This window comes from Rhipicephalus microplus, chromosome X, assembly GCF_043290135.1.
Source record: "Rhipicephalus microplus isolate Deutch F79 chromosome X, USDA_Rmic, whole genome shotgun sequence".
NCBI lineage: Eukaryota > Metazoa > Arthropoda > Arachnida > Ixodida > Ixodidae > Rhipicephalus > Rhipicephalus microplus.
In genome coordinates, this window is record NC_134710.1 from 133981987 (window position 1) to 133999232 (window position 17246).

Below are 17246 nucleotides of genomic sequence, written 5' to 3' on the forward strand. Positions count from 1 at the left end.
AAAGCAAGAAGAGGGAAGAAAGAGAGAGATATCTTTCGTATGGACATCCGACCCGTGCAAGCCAGAAATCCAGTGGTGAAATGGAATCCAGCGTCTCTATCGCGCTACAGTGTTCTTCGTAGTCGCAGTGATCATTTTTGTCGTGGCCACGCCTGTTCAGGGTTCGATGAGAAGAAAAATGAAACAGATGATTAACCTCAGTTTTGATTTATGCTAAGATAGTTTCTAATGTTATATTTATCCAATCATATGATGGCAACCTTCCGGCGTCATTTCCACCCGCAAACTTCTGGCGAGTGCCACTATGTGGTGATGGCGGTCGGCTGCGGTGTATTGACTTTATTCCATGATTAAAATACTAAATAATTTGATATCACTGCTTAGACCTATGCTAAAATGATCTCCAGCTATGGTCTACGCAAACCACAAACAAAAAATAAGTGCTTCAACAGTGTTGGAGGGCCCCTTTAAATCAAGGGGAATCGGCTTGGCACATAATACATTCTTTAATTATGTAATACTGGCTGTTGCTGACAAGCACGCCTGTCTAAACATTAGCTCCAGTGTCTAATTGATAGATTAATGAATGGCTTTCTCTTTTTTCTTTTCACCACTATTCTCATATGAAGCATCAGTATGTTGTTACACCTAACACTATGAAAAGCCAGAAACTAAGGCCAGTAATTTTGATTTAATAAAATTATAGGGCATAACTGCATTAGTAATACACAATTCAGCTGACTGTGTACAGCATTGATATAGCACAGGAACTTGAACGGAGCTGTATGGTTTCTATGCAGCTGCAATAACATCATGGAAAACCTGTCCATTTTTCATTGTAAAATGGATGATATGATCATGAGAGATGTTGTGAAAGACCCCAGAAATTTCGACCACCTGGGGTTCATTTACGTACGTGCAGCGCATCGAATTGCGCGCACACCGGCGGCGAGCCGCGCGCGACGGCGGCGGAGTATCATTGCGCATGCGCAGACCAGTGCCACGCGACATTGGCTCAGCGAGGCCAGTGTAGCTAACGCTACAAAATGGTAGGTGTGACCTAAGACAAGAAGAGAGCATAGTGAATTAGGGAACAAACGGGGGTTAAGGATATCATTGTTGAAATCAAGAAGAGGAAATGGACATGGGCCGGGCATGTAGCGTGTAGACAGGATAACCGGTGGTCATTAAGGGTATATAATTGGATTCCCAGGGAAGGCAAGCAGGTTAGGGAGAGACAGAAGGTTAAGTGGACAGACGAGATTAAGAAGTTTGCGGGTATAAATTGGCAGCAGCAAGCACAGGACCGAGTTGACTGGGGGAACATGGGAGAGGCCTTTGTCCTGCAGTGGACGCAGTCAGGTTGATGATGACGATGATGATGACGATGATGATGACGATGACTTTCAACCGACAATTATCGTGGAAATGGCCGTTTATGTGCAGCAAGTCAGATTGGTGCAGAATGGCGCAGTACTTACACCCCTAAACAGGGTTAAAGGGGACCTGAAGTTACCGCATTATATATCCATTTCTTTCTAATACTCACACATTCACCGCAACACCATATTGCTAATACGGTGCCACACTTTTAATACACAGGAATTTGAAATACCAAAAGATATGCTGAAAAAAAAAAAAGACCCTTGCAGCCTTGACAACGCTTATAGGTAGTAATGCAATGAAATTCCATTAAAACAGTAAAAACAACTTTTTTTTTTCACTTTTTCAAACAACAAAGCAGATCTTTTACAGCATGGACAAGCAAAAAAATATTAATGATTTGATGATTGATTTGTGGGATTTAAGGTCTCAAAACCACGATATGATTATGAGACGCCATAGTGGAGGGCTCCGGAAATTTCGACCACCTGGGGTTCTTTAACGTGCACCCAAATCTGAGCCCACGGGCCTACATTTTCGCCTCTATCGAAAATGCAGCCGCCAAAAAAAAAAAAAAAAATTAACGAGATGGAGCAGTTGGAATTAAGCTGCTTTAACATCCATTCAAAATGCACTGAGACAATAAAAAATGTGATATTTATTGAAATTTTGAGAAGCTTGAATCATCGCAAGTATACTGTAGTTTGTAAAATATCAATTCCTTGAAAATGAGGCTCAAGTGTATCTGCTGCAGAGGTTCCTGGAGATGATGTTCTGCTGATAAGCTTGAAGTCACAGCTCTGATTCCCAGCATCTAGTGAACTGCTTACACCCCCGAGGCAGGCATCCAGTGCTGCGCCACTCCACAAAGCTAAATTCAGGATGCTGGTGGCCTTGTAAAGTGCTGGTTACCTGTCACTCGGCAACGTAAACCTACATGGAATGTGGCCATATGTGCTTTTGCACCCAATTTCTGTTTCCTGTGCTATATTCCTAATGCAAGTTTGATGAACCTTGCCAGAATAAAAGAATGATATAATTTTTAAAATCACCTGACTCCAGATGTCTAATTACTCTGACTTCCTAAAATTAGCAGCTACAATATTTAGGAATGTTTTTGTTAATTGGCCCTTTCTGGTTCTATCAATATTTTTCACATAAGAATTGTGCCAGAGGAACATCTAAATAATGTGGTTAGAATATAGTACGAAGCAATCTTCACCTAAATATGACCATTAGTTTACCAGCAAAAAAAAGTAGGACAACACCTGTCCTGTTTTCCCATGAGGGCACTAAATCGTAATTCTTTTGCCATGTTTCTAGCACGAAGAAGCCCAACGCAAGCAGTACAAAAGGACGCTTCAAAAACTGCGCAAAGAAAAATTTGCCAGATGCACGTATCTTGGGAATCGATGTAATGTGAAACATGTGAATGCAAAGTAAATGTTTTATTTTTTTTATTGAGTGAGGCGTTATAAAGTAGCGCTAAATATACGTACAAATCCACGTACACACATACATTAAACAGCTGTGTATGTTTTATAATAGCAGTTGTTTAATGTTGCATAACGATGTCAAAAGCAACATGGATATTAGCAACCCCAGAAGCGGTAAGCTGATATGAAAAGCTGGTGCTTGCGCTGGTGCACGCGAGGATGGTAGCCCTCAACACTGCTACACAAATAAACTTCCTGTTTTCTTCCATAACAAACGTGCACGGAACGACGCTTAAGTGTCGTCCAGCCGCTCGTTTCCCATGCTCCAGCGTATGCAGCAGTGTAGCTAGCATACCGGCCAAACGCGCCCAGCGCAGCAGATGTCCCACTAAATTCACTACGACAAGCCCGACAACAAAAACGCAGTGTCGAACGGCGGCCCATAAACGTTGCGGTGCACAACGTGCCGTCGACGCAATGGGCGCAGTTGCGTTTTGCATGGCTTCCTCGATGGCAGGTGGGTTGCGTAAAAACACGCCGGGCGCCCGTCATCTCGGAGACCATGCGCTTTGTTTTCGTGCTGCTGTGGTTGCTTGGCGCTATAAGCAAAAAGGTTTTTCCTGCATTCGACAGACGGCGTTCTACCATGAAAGGCGCAACTATAATTTTGATTGACGTCGTCCGCCCTCGTGCTGCTTGCAACTATTTAGCATGGTTGCCTATGTTCCTACTTTTATTGCATCATTAATTTGTGATATAATGGCTTGACTTAACATTGTTTTGATCGCCAACGGCACCGGCTATCACACCAAAATAAAATGAACATTTTAAAATTTTTCTTTTCAAGGACCAAGATGGAAGGTGGGATCATTATGCGAGTGTGTTCATTACGCAAGTAAATAAGGTATGTTCGAGAATGTCCCACAGGCGGCACAAATAGTGCTCGACATGCATCTTAACTTCTTTGTTGCTAAAGCTTTGCTGCATATAATATTGGAAATGTAGGTGTTCCTCAGCATTGAGCTTTCACTTTAACATACATTATTAGCCTTTAGTGTCTGGCCCTTTAAGCAATACAATACTGTTACAACTCATAATGACAGAAACACAAATACTGAAGGAACATATTTTGATTTGGAGCATACATTCAAATTTCTGCAGCACTAAATATAGCAGTGCTTTAGTTCACAACTTTGTAAGCTTGCTTGACAGATCGAGAGAACAAGGTAGGTAGCACTTGTAATGAAAGTCAGGAATAGTTTTCATAGGGCACTGTGCAGTTTTGCTGGCACTGACAACTGTGATACACTTTTAAATGTCCCGACTCCTTTGTTCATAGCCAATGAAATAAATTCTTCTGCAAGGTTTGCAACTTCCTTCCACTATTAAAAGTAGAACAAACAACTGCCTACTGATGTACTAGTAGTACGGATACTCACTGTGCAAATTCAATAAGCCATGTTCCTTAGCCAGGATGAAAATAACAGAGTTGTGACGATACCGTCCACATGGATGAACCTTAAAAAAAAGGCCAAACAGTGAAATGAGAGAAGGTTACCATTACTAAACGACAACAGCATGTTACATAAATGGCATTCCCACTAGTAGTAGTACTCAAGATAAATAGAACAAGTCCAGCATGCTTACAGGTATAGATGGTGGTTTATCAATGACAACCATGTCATCTGCATCATGAAGTATCTTTATGGGTGCTCCAAGAACAGGAACTTCATGCCTGCAAAAAAGTTTGCAGATTTTAATGTGTTAAAACAAAATTTAAAAAAATCCTCATTAAATACAGCAAAAGCTTGTTATTTTTAACCTAGTTAATTCAGAAACTAGAACAATTCGGACCCATTTTCTGGTCCTGACAAGCCCATGCATTGTTTAATGGCATGAAACTCTCCTTAATTCGGTAGCTTTTGACCACAATCCAGTTCATTCGGATGATACTCTGAGTTCTGAGTGTGCCAAGCTTAATAGATATGTGGGGTTTAACGTCCCGAAACCACCATATGATTATGAGAGACGCCGTAGTGGAGGGCTCCGGAAATTTCGACCACCTGGGGTTCTTTGACGTGCACCCAAATCTGAGCACACAAGCCTGCAACATTTCCGCCTCCATCGGAAATGCAGCCGCCACAGCCGGGATTCGATCCCGCGACCTGCGGGTCAGCAAGCGAGTACCTTAGCCACTAGACCAACGCGGCGGGGGCTGCGTGTGCAAAGCACAAAACTCTGCAAATGTGCGACGCAAAAAAGTAAAAACAGTGTTCATGGACAACCAAAACAGTCACAGGCCTTCAGAAAGGCAACTCTGCCAACCACAATCATACTGCAGTGACATTGTTGGCAACCCAGACCTAAGAAGCTGCAGCCAACTTGTTTAGTTTTTTATTTTATTTAGCACACGTGAACTGCCTGGGCACTGTCTATGGTTGTGTCAATAGCAGCTGGGGTCAAAACTGCAACAAGCATTTTTCGTTTTGCCTTAAGAACAGAACTGTGTAGTCTTCACCCATGATTGTGTATTACCAAGCCAGGTTTATTCAGCAGCTCATGCAGTGCTCAGCAGATTTGTTGAGACTTTGGATGTAGAGCACAGAACTGCCTTCGAAACTGCGTGGACGCTAAGACCTTATCTTTAGTGATCACGACTAGGTCCACAGCAGCTGTGGCATGCAGTAGCTTGATATTTACTAGGTACAATGCACATGTGATATCACAAAGCTCTAACATAGCAAAAGCTGTCAGAGATGAAAAGTTTCAACTGCGGGACACATGCTGGACCGCAGTTGGTAATGTGTTTTAAATGACATGGAGACATACCGTATAAACCGGACTATAGGTCGAGTGAGAATATAGGTCGACCCACTAAGTTCAGGTTGCCGAAAAAGAAAAAAAAGGAAAACAACCCAAAATTGCCAAACGACATTCATTTGCGAATTCGGTGCACCGTACCTCGATCGTCGGAGCTCCCCTCAACCACCATCGCAACTGTTCCTATTCGTCAGACGAAGCACCACTGTCTTCTGAAGACGAGAATTTTGTCGCTGGCCGCCTCCCACAATGCGTTGTCTTCCGTCCCATACAGCGAGTTGCTGATGGAACATTTCTTAAAAGCATTTTTCACCATGGAATCTGGCAAGGAACGCCAGGCGGAATGCAACCAGCCAGAAACAGTCGCAAGCGGAGGCCTCTGTAGGCGGCTCGTCAGTGTCTTTGGGTTGTCGCCGGACATCCACTTTTGGTACTCCAGCCGCACTCGGTCCTTGAACGGCTTGTTTAGCACAACGTCGATCGGTTGGAGGGTGGACGTCATACCACCTGCTATCACGGCGAGTCCGTTTTTTTATCGCGCAGTGCGCGCTTCACAGCGTCGGTTAAGTGACCACAAAACGCATCTAACACCATCACGCTGCAAAGACGCAGCAGTGCACCTGGCTGACGGTTCCAGACTACTCGTATCCATTCGACCATCATGGCATCCTCAATGTATCCCTTTTTGTTGACGCGAACGACAACACCGGGCGGGAACACTTCCTTCGGCATTGTCTTACGTTTGAAAATGATGAAGGGCGGAAGCTCTCTACCATCTGCCATGCATACCAGCACGACGGTGAAGCGCGAGTGCTCGTTGCCAGTGGACAACAGCTTCATATCCTTTGCGCCACGCTGCATGATCATGGTCGATGAAGGCATGTCAAACCACACGGGGGTCTCATTGGCATTGTCAATCTGCCCCATCATGTAGTTCTGCTCCCATAGCCAGTTCACAAAGCCCTGAAAGTGTATAAGCTTGTCCTCGAGCTCGTCTGGAAACTTTTGACAGATAGATGTGCGCCACCAGAACGAAAATCCCCTGCTTCTTATGAATCGCCGCATCCAAGAGTTTGGTGCACGAAACTATTCTCTCGTGAGCATAGCTTCTCGAGCGAGTTCCACAGCTTTCTTGCTGATGGTATCCACGGTCACTGGCAGCGAGCACGCATGAACTTCCCACACCAAGTTCCCTAGTGTATTGCCACGATGAATCACAAGTACTGGGGGTTTATTAAACCACCGAATAGCTAGCACTAGGACGATGAGTCAGTCGTGGCTGGCTCTCGAGTCGAGAAGAAGCACGCGATCTTCTTTCTTTCCTCCAGATGGTAGAGCCGCTCTTGCAGTCGACACACTACGTGTGGGTGGCATTAGCCCCCCTTTCAAAAGAAAAAAAAGTCCCAAAAGAGGGAAAGAAAAGTACATAGCACCACCTCGATATTACGACATAAGCACGTGAAAAAAAAAAAAAAGAAGAAATTGAAAATTCGTATAAAGTAAAAGTAGAAATTAACGAGCGTGCCAATATAGGAAAAATCAATGAACGAGGAAGCAAGTTCACAAAAGTAAATAAATAACACAAAGAACAATGTATGGCAAGGAAAAAGTTACGAACAACACGCAATAAATGGTTTCATGCGCAACACATGAACGACGTCCGGCCTCTGTCATGTCCTGCTCCGTGCCTGCGATGTTGAGTCTGGAACCACTTCGTAGTTCACGTCACTGACGCGGCGTAACACTTTATATGGGCCAAAATACGGGCTCAGTAACTTTTCACTAAGGCCACGGCGGCGGACAGGCGTCCACACCCAAACTTGGTCTCCGGGGTTGTAAAGCACTTCTTTGTGGCGGGTGTTATAGCGCCGTGCATCTGCCTGGTGTTGCTGGCCGATGCGTAGTCGCGCTAGCTGCCGGGCTTCCTCAGCACGCTCTGCGAATTCTTCGGCGTCAGTTGCCAACTCGTCTTCGTCTTGACACAATAGCATAGTCCAGCATGGTCAGCACTTCGCGGCCGTAGAGAAGCCGAAATGGCGTGAATCGCGTGGTCTCTTGCACGGCGGTATTATACGCGAAGGTCACGTAAGGTAAGGTCCGGTCTCATGTTTTGTGCTGTACGTCGATGTACATTGAAATCATGTCTGCGATGGTCTTATTCAGTCGCTCGGTAAGTCCGTTGTTTGCGGGTGGTACGCAGTTGTCTTACGGTGTCTGGTGTTGCTCAGTTTGAAAACTTCGTCCATAAGCTGCGCTGTGAATGCCGTCCCTCTGTCCGTTATTATACTGGAAGGAGCATCGTGTCGTAACATGATGTGGCGCATGAAAAATTGTGCTACCTCAGAAGCCGTGGCTCGTGGGATCGCCTGCGTCTCAATGTAGCGTGACAAATTCAAATAGTCAGTCGCGATGATCACCCATTTGTTGCTGTCCGCAGACAGGGGAAATGGCCTAAGAATGTCCATGCCGCCTTGGTCGAATGGCGTGCAAGGTGCTTCAATGGGCTGAAGCAAACCAGCTGGCTTAACAGATGGTTGCTTTCGGCGCTGACATTCTCGACAGCTCTTGACGTACTTCTTGACGCTTGCCGAAAGTCCTGGCCAATAGTACCTCTCGCTCGCTCTGGCAAGTGTCCGTGAGTAGCCCAGATGCTCGCATGTCTCGAGGAACCACCAGGAGGTAGGCACAGTTGTTCAAACGAGCGTTCTTCTTGTACAGCACACTGTCTCGAAGGCAGAACGACGGGAACGAGCGGAATAAATGACGTGGTATGATTGTGTCCTGGCCCTCTAAATTATCGATGATCGGATGAATCTCTGCGTCATCTCGCTGCTGTTTGCTCAAGTCTGATGAGCTAATGGCGCCCAGGAAGCCTTCGTCTTCCTCTGCTTCCTGGCTGACGACATGAAGGGGTGCGCGAGACAGTGCGTCAGCGTCTTCATGCTTACGGCCGGACTTATGGACGATGATGACGTCAAATTCCTGCAGCCGCAAGCTCCACCGTGCAAGCCGTCTTGAAGGGTCGTGCAGGCTTCCCAACCAACAGAGGGCGTCGTGGTCCGTCACTATCTTGAAGGGACGACCATAAGGGTACAGGCGAAACTTGGTGATTGCCCACACGACTGCGAGGCACTCTTTCTCTGTAGCGGAATAATTCGCCTCGGCACGGGATAGAGAGCGGCTGGCGTAGGCTATCACTCTTTCGATGTCCTCTTGACGCTGAACGAACACTGCACCAAGCCCAACGTTACTGGCGTCAGTATGGACCTCCGTGTCAGCATCATTGTCGAAATGAGCGAGAACGGGCACTGATTGCATGCGCTGTCGCAGTTCATCAAAAGCTGCTTGTTGCTCGTTTTCTCAAACAAACGGCGTGTCGTCCCTTGTGAGACGAGTCAGAGGTTCTGCTATCTGTGAAAAGCCGTGAATGAACTGGCGATAGTAGGCGCACAAACCAAGGAAGCGCCAGACGGCTTTCTTATCGACAGGAGCTGGTAATTCGGCAACAGCGGCAAGCTTGTCTGGATCGGGGCGGACTCCTTCGGCGCTAACTACATGTCCAAGAAATTTTAGCTCTTCATAGCCAAAGTGGCACTTCTGCGGCTTTAGTGTGAGGTCCGCCGATCGGATAGCCTCCAGCACGCTGTGCAGACGGTGAAGGTGGTGCTCGAGCGTGGCAGAGAAGACCACCACATCATCAAGGTAGACGAGACAAGTCTGCCACTTGAGCCCTGTGAGGACAGTGTCCATCATTCGCTGGAAAGTTGCAGGCGCTGAACACAAGCCAAAAAGGAGTACTTGAAATTGGTATAGGCCGTCTGGAGTCACGAAGGCTGTCTTCTCGCGGTCTCGCTGATCTACCTCGATTTGCCAGTACACGCTTTTGAGATCGAGGGAAGTGAAATAATGGGCACGACGAAGTCTATCCAGCGAATCGTCGATATGCGGCAGCGGGTACACATCCTTTTTGGTCACATTGTTAAGCTTTCGGTAGTCGACGCAGAAGCGTAGCGACCCGTCCTTCTTTTTGACAAGCACGACTGGAGATGACCACGGGCTGTTGGATGGTTCGATAACACCATCGTCAAGCATCTCACGAACTTGCGTACGTATCGCTTCACATTCTTTAGCCGACACGCGGTAGGGGTGCTGGTGTATTAGGCGTGCTGGTGTATCAGGCGTACGTGATGATCCTGTGTTGAGTGATGGACGTCTGACGGATCTTTGAGCAACTTGCGAAGCAAGACCTGTACTCGAACAAGAGCGTTCGCAGCGCAGTCTGGTTATCAGTGGACAGATCAGGATTGATGTCAATGTTGCTCATTGACGTGTCTGCGTTATCCACTAGTTCCGACGTGAGACAGTTGGTTACGTTTTCTACTTCGTGGGCAAATGCTATCGAAGTGCCACGGAAAAGGTGTCAATGCTCGTTGCTAAAGTTGGTAACGAGAAATTCAGATCGGCCATCACGAACGTGTATTACAATTCTCGCTACACAGATTCCTTGCTGCAGGAGGTGTTCTAAATTTCTCTCGGCCACCACATCGCCATCGCTCAAACCACAGTATGTTACGTCAACTAGAACACTTGCTCGGGGAGGAAGCGTCACGCTCTGTTCATAAATACGGAGTACGTCGACACGCCTTCCGTCATCCTGCACATTGATTGCTCGCTAGGCTGAGAACGTGACGCGGCGTTCTTGCAGATCAATGATAGCTCCATTTTCCTGTATAAAGTCAACTCCCAGAATGACGTCACGGGAGCATTCACGTAGAACAAGGCAGCTTGCTAGGAGTGTATACCCTTGAATCTGTACTGTAGTTGTGCAGGCGCCCAGTGGAGTAACGACATGGTCACCAGCTGTCCGAATCTGCGAGCTTTGCCACGGCGTGACTACTTTCTTCAGCTGCATTGTCAGTTTCCCACTCAGTATGGAATAGTCTGCGCCGGTGTCCACTAACGCATTAACTACACAACCATCAATTGTCACTGCTATGTCGAGTGAAAGCCGGCTATCCTTTGCAGCAGCAGGTGATGTCAGACCAGTTTCTGTACGGTTCTGCGTCAATAGGAGGTCTGGAGGTCTTCAGCGCTTCGACGTTCAGCGACCCCGCCCCCAGAGGTCGCTTCGGCTAGTTTCCCCGGCAGGGGCTGGGAGATCATGCAGTAGAATACTACTGGGGCATTGATGAAAATTGCCTCGGTGATGGCGAGCGCGACTGGCGCCCGGCAGGCGGTGGTGCATGCTGCTGGGAGAGGTAGTTTTCTATGTCGCGTGGTCTTTGGCCGTAACGGGGTGGCGGCGAGTACGCAGAGAAGCCGCGAAGCCCAAGACGGCGATATGGGCACTGGCGGTACAAGTGATCAGCTTCTCCGCAGTGAAAGCATAGAGGCCGGTGATCGGGTGTGCGCCAGACATCAGACTTCCGAGGAGACGTGGGCCGATCGTCGATGTACTGGACCGGTTGCACCGATTGACGGGCGACAGAAGCGCCACGGACAAAGGGCAGGGGCGGTGGCGTGTACGTGCCTTCGTAGTATGGTATGTGCTGCGCTGACTCGAGTGAAACAGCAGGGACAGGATGAACGAACAATGGCGGTGATGCAGCAGGGCGTTTCAAGGCTTCCGCGTAGGTTGTCCCACGGCGGTATTCAGCAGGAGCTGACGCAGCTGTATCGGGAGGCAAGGTGTCCCGGAGGGCCTGGTGCAGCTCATCCTTGAACACAGTTGCAATCGAGCTAACCGTAGGATGAGGTGTTACACCAGCCATTTGCAATTCTTCATGTACGATATTACGGATGAGCTCACGTAGGGAGTCATTGCTGGTCCCAGCGGCGGTGAAAACGTCAGCAGTGGACATGCCACTGACTTGCCTGTCGTCTTGATTGGATCGCTGCTGCAGCATTTTTTCCATTGTCACGGCTTTGGACAAGAAATCCGCGACCGTCTTTGGAGGGCTTCGCACGAGGTCAGCAAAAAGCTGGTCCTTGACACCGCGCATCAAGTGACGCAACTTCTTGTCCTCCATCATTCTTGAATCTGCCCCTCTGAAGAGGCGCGTCATGTCTTCGACGTACGCGGTCACAGTTTCGTTTGGCAACTGGATTCGGGCAAGAATAGCTCGTTCAGCTCTTTCTTGGCGGTCAGCGCTAGCATGTATCTGCAGATGTCTACGAGAGAATTCGGGCCACGTCATCAGCTGCTTCTCTCGATTTCGATACCACGTGCGTGCCCCATCTTCGAGATAGAAGTAGACACAATCCAGTTTCGCCGCGCCATCCCACTGATTCAAGGTGGCTACACGCTCGAAGTCCGCCAACCAGTCCTCAACGTCCTGGCGCTCCGTACCATGGAACGTCACCGGTGCCCGTGGGCTTTCCAACGTATAGCGGTTCGACGACGTGCTTCCCGTGCCGGTTGGCAAGGTTTGCACTGAAGTACTGGTCATGTTTGTTGACGTGGTGGGAGCAGTATCGTCGACTTCCAGAGGCAATCTCCTGATTCGGCGGCTGGTTCGATGCACGGGAGTATTGACAGGCACTGGACTCGTAATACGGCTTCCTGGCGGGGTCTGCAGCATCCATAAGACTACCCAGCACCTTCCACCAATTTGTCACGATGAATCAAGCACTGGGACGATGCGTCAGTCGTGGCTGGCTCTCGAGTCCAGAAGAAGCACGCTATCTTCTTTCCTCCAGATGGTAGAGCCGCTCTTGCAGTCGACCCACTACCTGTGGGTGGCAGTATTCCCCAGCTGCGAATGAACCGCACTTCGCCTACGAAATGACATTTTCTGATGATTGCACATTTGCAGCTTCCCTTTCTGCACCCTCCAATAATGCATGCTTTTTTCCGATACACCAAAGCGGCGCTGAGCAGCCATATTCCCATTCGCTTCTGCGAACTCAACACCATCTAGTTTAAACGAAGCTGAGTACTGTCTTCTCGTACCGCTACTCATATTCAGTGAACGAAAAAAGGACCACTAAAAATGAAACACAATGTCAAGCGGAGCAAGAACTTAGGACAGACCGGAGGCAAATCACAAACACAAAAAAACAGACAAGAGAGAAAAAAACCTGCTATTGGATTTGTATGCGAATATGGCCGTGTCCAGCTTCTCATGCACACACAAGCAACATGTTGCCAGACAGCGGTGCACTGTCGGCTAGACACCACTATATAAGACGAGGGGCGACTTTAGCTCGCTATTTTATTGAAAATATCTCGACTTATATTTCGGTTTATACGGTACTAGACATGTTTAGTGTTTTCAAGCAGACCTGCAAAATCACATACAAAAGCCATCGGTACAAAATAGGCTAAAATTTATCCTTGCCCATTTTGAACGAAATAAACATCCTATTATATCTATCTGCGCTATAACTGAAAGACTACAGCCAGCTTCAGCAGGTTTCAGCAAACTGGCACTTTCTTAGAATTTAGAAACAACTTCTGGTAACAGATGCATTATCAAAGTGCACTGAAAGATGTAGACAAGGAATGTACAAACAGAATGACTGCTGTCTGTTCTGGTAACTTGGCACTTGACAGAGCTTGCTTACATTTTGCTTTGATGCTTGATGACTAACTATAATTGATGCTCAAAATAAAAGAAAAAGAAAACTAGTCTAGTCAATTGATGCTCAAAAAAATGAAAGAGAAAAAAAGGAAACGAGTTTAAGCCCAGCCAATGTATTCACACTTAGGTGCAGTAACAAGCTCAAGGGATAAAATAGAATTCACGGAGCTATTTAAGCCGATTATTTATGGTATTAATTTCCTCTTATTTTCGAGCTGCGCGCAAGGCGCAGATATTGCACAGTTTTGTGGGCCCTTTGGATCAAGTGAAAAGAGGGCTGTGAAATCTCTTGGGCACCTTCAAGCTGTGAAAGTTTTGATTCAGACTATCTTTAACACTCAATAGTTGCTGACAGGTGACTAATATAGAATATTTAGCCCTTGGAGTACCAGCTTTTGATTTAAGATGGATGTTGAATTCAACTGGTGGCATGTAATTTGACAGCAGCAGAAATGCTGGTGCTAAGATGTCGCATGTGCAACATTTTGGTGAGCCTCCATGATTGATGTTTGTTCCAAGGCTCCCTGTTTTCATTAATGAAATAACTTAACAACCTATTTCACTAAATACATCAGAAGCCCTTACTGTGCGCACTTTTAGTGTGCTATACCGAACTCGAAAAATGGCACCAGACCACGACTACTGAGCCAACCTAGCCGGCTGGAGCTGTTATATGACACCGATGTGAACCGTCCTGTTGTGACGCGGGTGTGCAACTGTGCGCAGGTCACGAGAGAAGGCAGAAGAGAGACAGCTGTGAAACTCGTGAGACGTCGTTTTCTTGCATCTCCAGCAAATTTCATGATGATATGAGGGATTTAACATCCCAAAACCACCGTACGATTATGAGAGACGCCGTAGTAGAGGGCTCTAGAAATTTTGACTACCTGGTGTTCTTTAACATGCACCCAAATCTGAGCACACGGGCCTACAGCATTTTCACCTCTGTTGAAAATACAGCCGCCACAGCCGGGATTCGATCCCGCGACCTGCGGGTCAGCAGCCGAGTATCTTAGCCGCGACGGGTCCTCCAGCAATTTTCGTTGCTTCATCTAAATAAACCTTGTTTTGTTAAAATAATCGTTGTTATTGGCCAGTCTTCCCTTCCTGTCTCCCGAATAATCATCACTAGTGCCAAATACTATAAATAACAATACCTTCGTATTTGACTCATCAAAATGTGCTTTAATGGCAACAGTAACGTGATGGCGTTAAAGAGCTCATTTCTAAGAAATTCCGGCATTGGCATCGATGTCATTGGTTGTGAGCGAAAAATAAACATCTTGCCCTCGACCAAAAACCGAGAAAGATGCTAATAAAATAAATAATAAAGCTTTTCAGTTCGAAGTGAGAATTAATTCCAGGCCATCTGCGTAGCAAGCAGATGTTCTGCCACAGCGCCATGTCACTGCTTAAAAGAGCTTTGAAAAAAAAAAAAAAAACACTATATGAATGTCGTGCAGTGGAAGGAGCCTCTTTAACGCATGCAATATTGCATGGCAGAATCCCAGAATCATACCAGTCATCAAACAAGAGAATTACGCAACGAGTGGGCAGTTTAAAGCTGTCCACCCATTACAAATTGTGCAGCTGTGCAAGTACACATGGCACCTTACAGAGGAGTAGTGGGCACATCACGAATTAGCAAAAGAAAGAATCATGCTGTAGTGGACACTTAGCAAATGTAGATAGATATGTGTGGTTTAACGTCCCAAAACCACCATATGATTATGAGAGACACCGTAGTGGAGGGCTCCGGAAATTTCGACCACCTGTGGTTCTTTAACGTGCACCCGAATCTGAGCACACGGGCCTACAACGTTTCCACCTCCATCGGAAATGCAGCCGCCGCAGCCGGGATTTGAACCCGCGACCTGCGGATCAGCAGCCGAGTACCTTAGCCACTAGACCACCACGGCGGGGCCATTTCAGTTTTGAAAGCAAGCTCAAGCGTCCTTTAAGTTTTTCCACTCCCCTTAAGGTTATTCCTACAAAGGCTCTCTATACAAGCCATTAAAAGTTCATGCTTACCTGTGCAATGTATTGGCCAGAAGGTCATTGTCTTTAAGACGATAGTCCACTCCAACAGGCTTATTGTTCACGGTTACAAGGCCAGCTTTTATAGCATTTTCCTGGGGCAGAAATGAAATGTGAATCATGCTAAACATGGAGCAACATATACTAGACTCAAAACCAATAGTCCTGCGTAGTAGACAAAATGCAACAAAAAAGGCAACAAGGCAGATCGAACATCATAAGTAAAGATGTGTGCAAGGCTTCTAGCCTTCCATGCATGCATACAATGATTGCTTCTGCTTAGAGTGGTTCCACTATCACTAACAAGGTACCCATATAAAACCCCTCCACCAGTTCATAACAAATGAATATGAAATGATAGTAAAGATGCCTTCCTTCTAAACGTAGTGTCACATTACATGGTCACAATTATGTAGTGCAACGGGGGCTGACAATAGTGTTGCCAATAAATATTGCACACAAATAGAGAATTTTTTACTCTAGAGGAAAACTCCGAGCACACAATGCACTTCAGAGTTTTCCCCTACATGTGTGCAGCAGCCTGTACAGCCAACCAAAACAAACGTATGGCAGCTTTACGACTGTGGAACCTGAGGAAGTGCATTGCACGGAAACCCAGTGATCACCATTCATAGAGTTCCCACTGCTTTGTTAACGGAAGTGTTAATGACACCAATGTTTGAGGTAAGTGTGTAAGGTTTCCCAGGCATGAGTACAATCTTGCCAGGCAGATTCACAAACTTGGTATGACATGTGCAATACTTTTTGTTGTGCTTTGTAGACCTCCTGCTTGTTACAGCAGTTCAGATAAGCGCCGCCTGCAGCAAGTTCCATTAGGTTGTTTCTATTATCAAATGTATTCACATAGTGACACAGCTCTGACATAGATATGGTGCATGGGAGAAGGGCATTCACTTGACTGGCTAGGTAGAGGTGCTCTCTCTAACTACACCCCCCTCCTTCCTTCCCGACTCAGCATCATGTTTCTCAAACGTTTCGGCAATTACTTCTTCGCTATTTCTGTTCATTATATTATTGCAGCAAGTTCCATTAGGTTGTTTCTATTATCAAATGTATTCACACAGTGACACAGCTCTGACACAGATATGGCGCATGGGAGAGGGGCATTCACTTGACTGGCTAGGTAGAGGTGCTCTCTCTTACTGCAACCCCCTCCCTCCTCCCGACTTAGCATCATGTTTCTCAAACGTTTCGGCAATTACTTCTTCACTATTTCTGTTCATTATATTATTTTGGACCTTGTTTGTTCACATGAACAAGGGTTTGAGCACTGCTAGCCTTATTGCCTGTATTGAGCAATTTACTATCACCATGATCACTCTACACGAGCTTAATGGACAAGCCAGGCCTCTAAAGTGCCCTGGACTTTAAATGTTTAATATGAGCGCATAGTGAAGAGCCTCTTTGCAGCATTTCCACTATGTCAGCAGCGACTGACAGCAGCACTACGCCTAAGAAGCATGCATCCCTACATTGATGACCCGACTATTTTCACACAAAACATGAATATTTATCCCCTTCCACTTTTGAACACAATGCGCTCTTCAGCGGCCGTGGCTACGAACTTCAATCTAGAAAGCAGTCTATCAGCAGAACAGTTACATGCCACAATCTTGCTCACAAAGTGACATCTACCCAACAGCCCACTGAAGCTTGCCACGATACCTACAATTGTGCAATCAAAATAAAAGAATCACTCGCTTGCTGGATTTCGGGCCGACCGGTCGTGCGCTCGCGTGCTCCGCGCGCTTGCGACCTCTGGCGTCAGCGTGGCTCTGGCCGACTGGGCTCGCCCTACGTCACCTCCTGCCGCCGACAACCTTCCACCTCCGACGACAGTGCAGCTCTGACTTACTGGACTTGCTCTACGCCATCCACCGACGCCGAAAGGAGCTCTCGCAGGTGCGCCCCGTCCTCGGACTCCAGTGACCATGCTCCCATCTTTCCTATCTCTTCTATCCCCTCA

General features: G+C 46.8%; 1 protein-coding gene across 4 annotated transcripts in view; it reads right to left on the reverse strand.

Annotated features, from left to right (window-relative positions):
• RluA-2 (RluA pseudouridine synthase 2) overlaps window positions 1-17246 on the reverse strand; it is a 64131-nt gene that overhangs the window by 43641 nt on the left and 3244 nt on the right. For all 4 annotated transcript variants that reach the window (XM_037427833.2, XM_037427834.2, XM_037427835.2 and 1 more), the window contains exons 4-6: window positions 15254-15354; window positions 4467-4554; window positions 4259-4337 (exon numbers count right to left, since the gene is read on the reverse strand). In XM_037427833.2, coding sequence (XP_037283730.2) covers window positions 4259-4337; window positions 4467-4554; window positions 15254-15354 — 268 coding nt within the window. The remainder of the gene's footprint in view (window positions 1-4258; window positions 4338-4466; window positions 4555-15253; window positions 15355-17246) is intronic.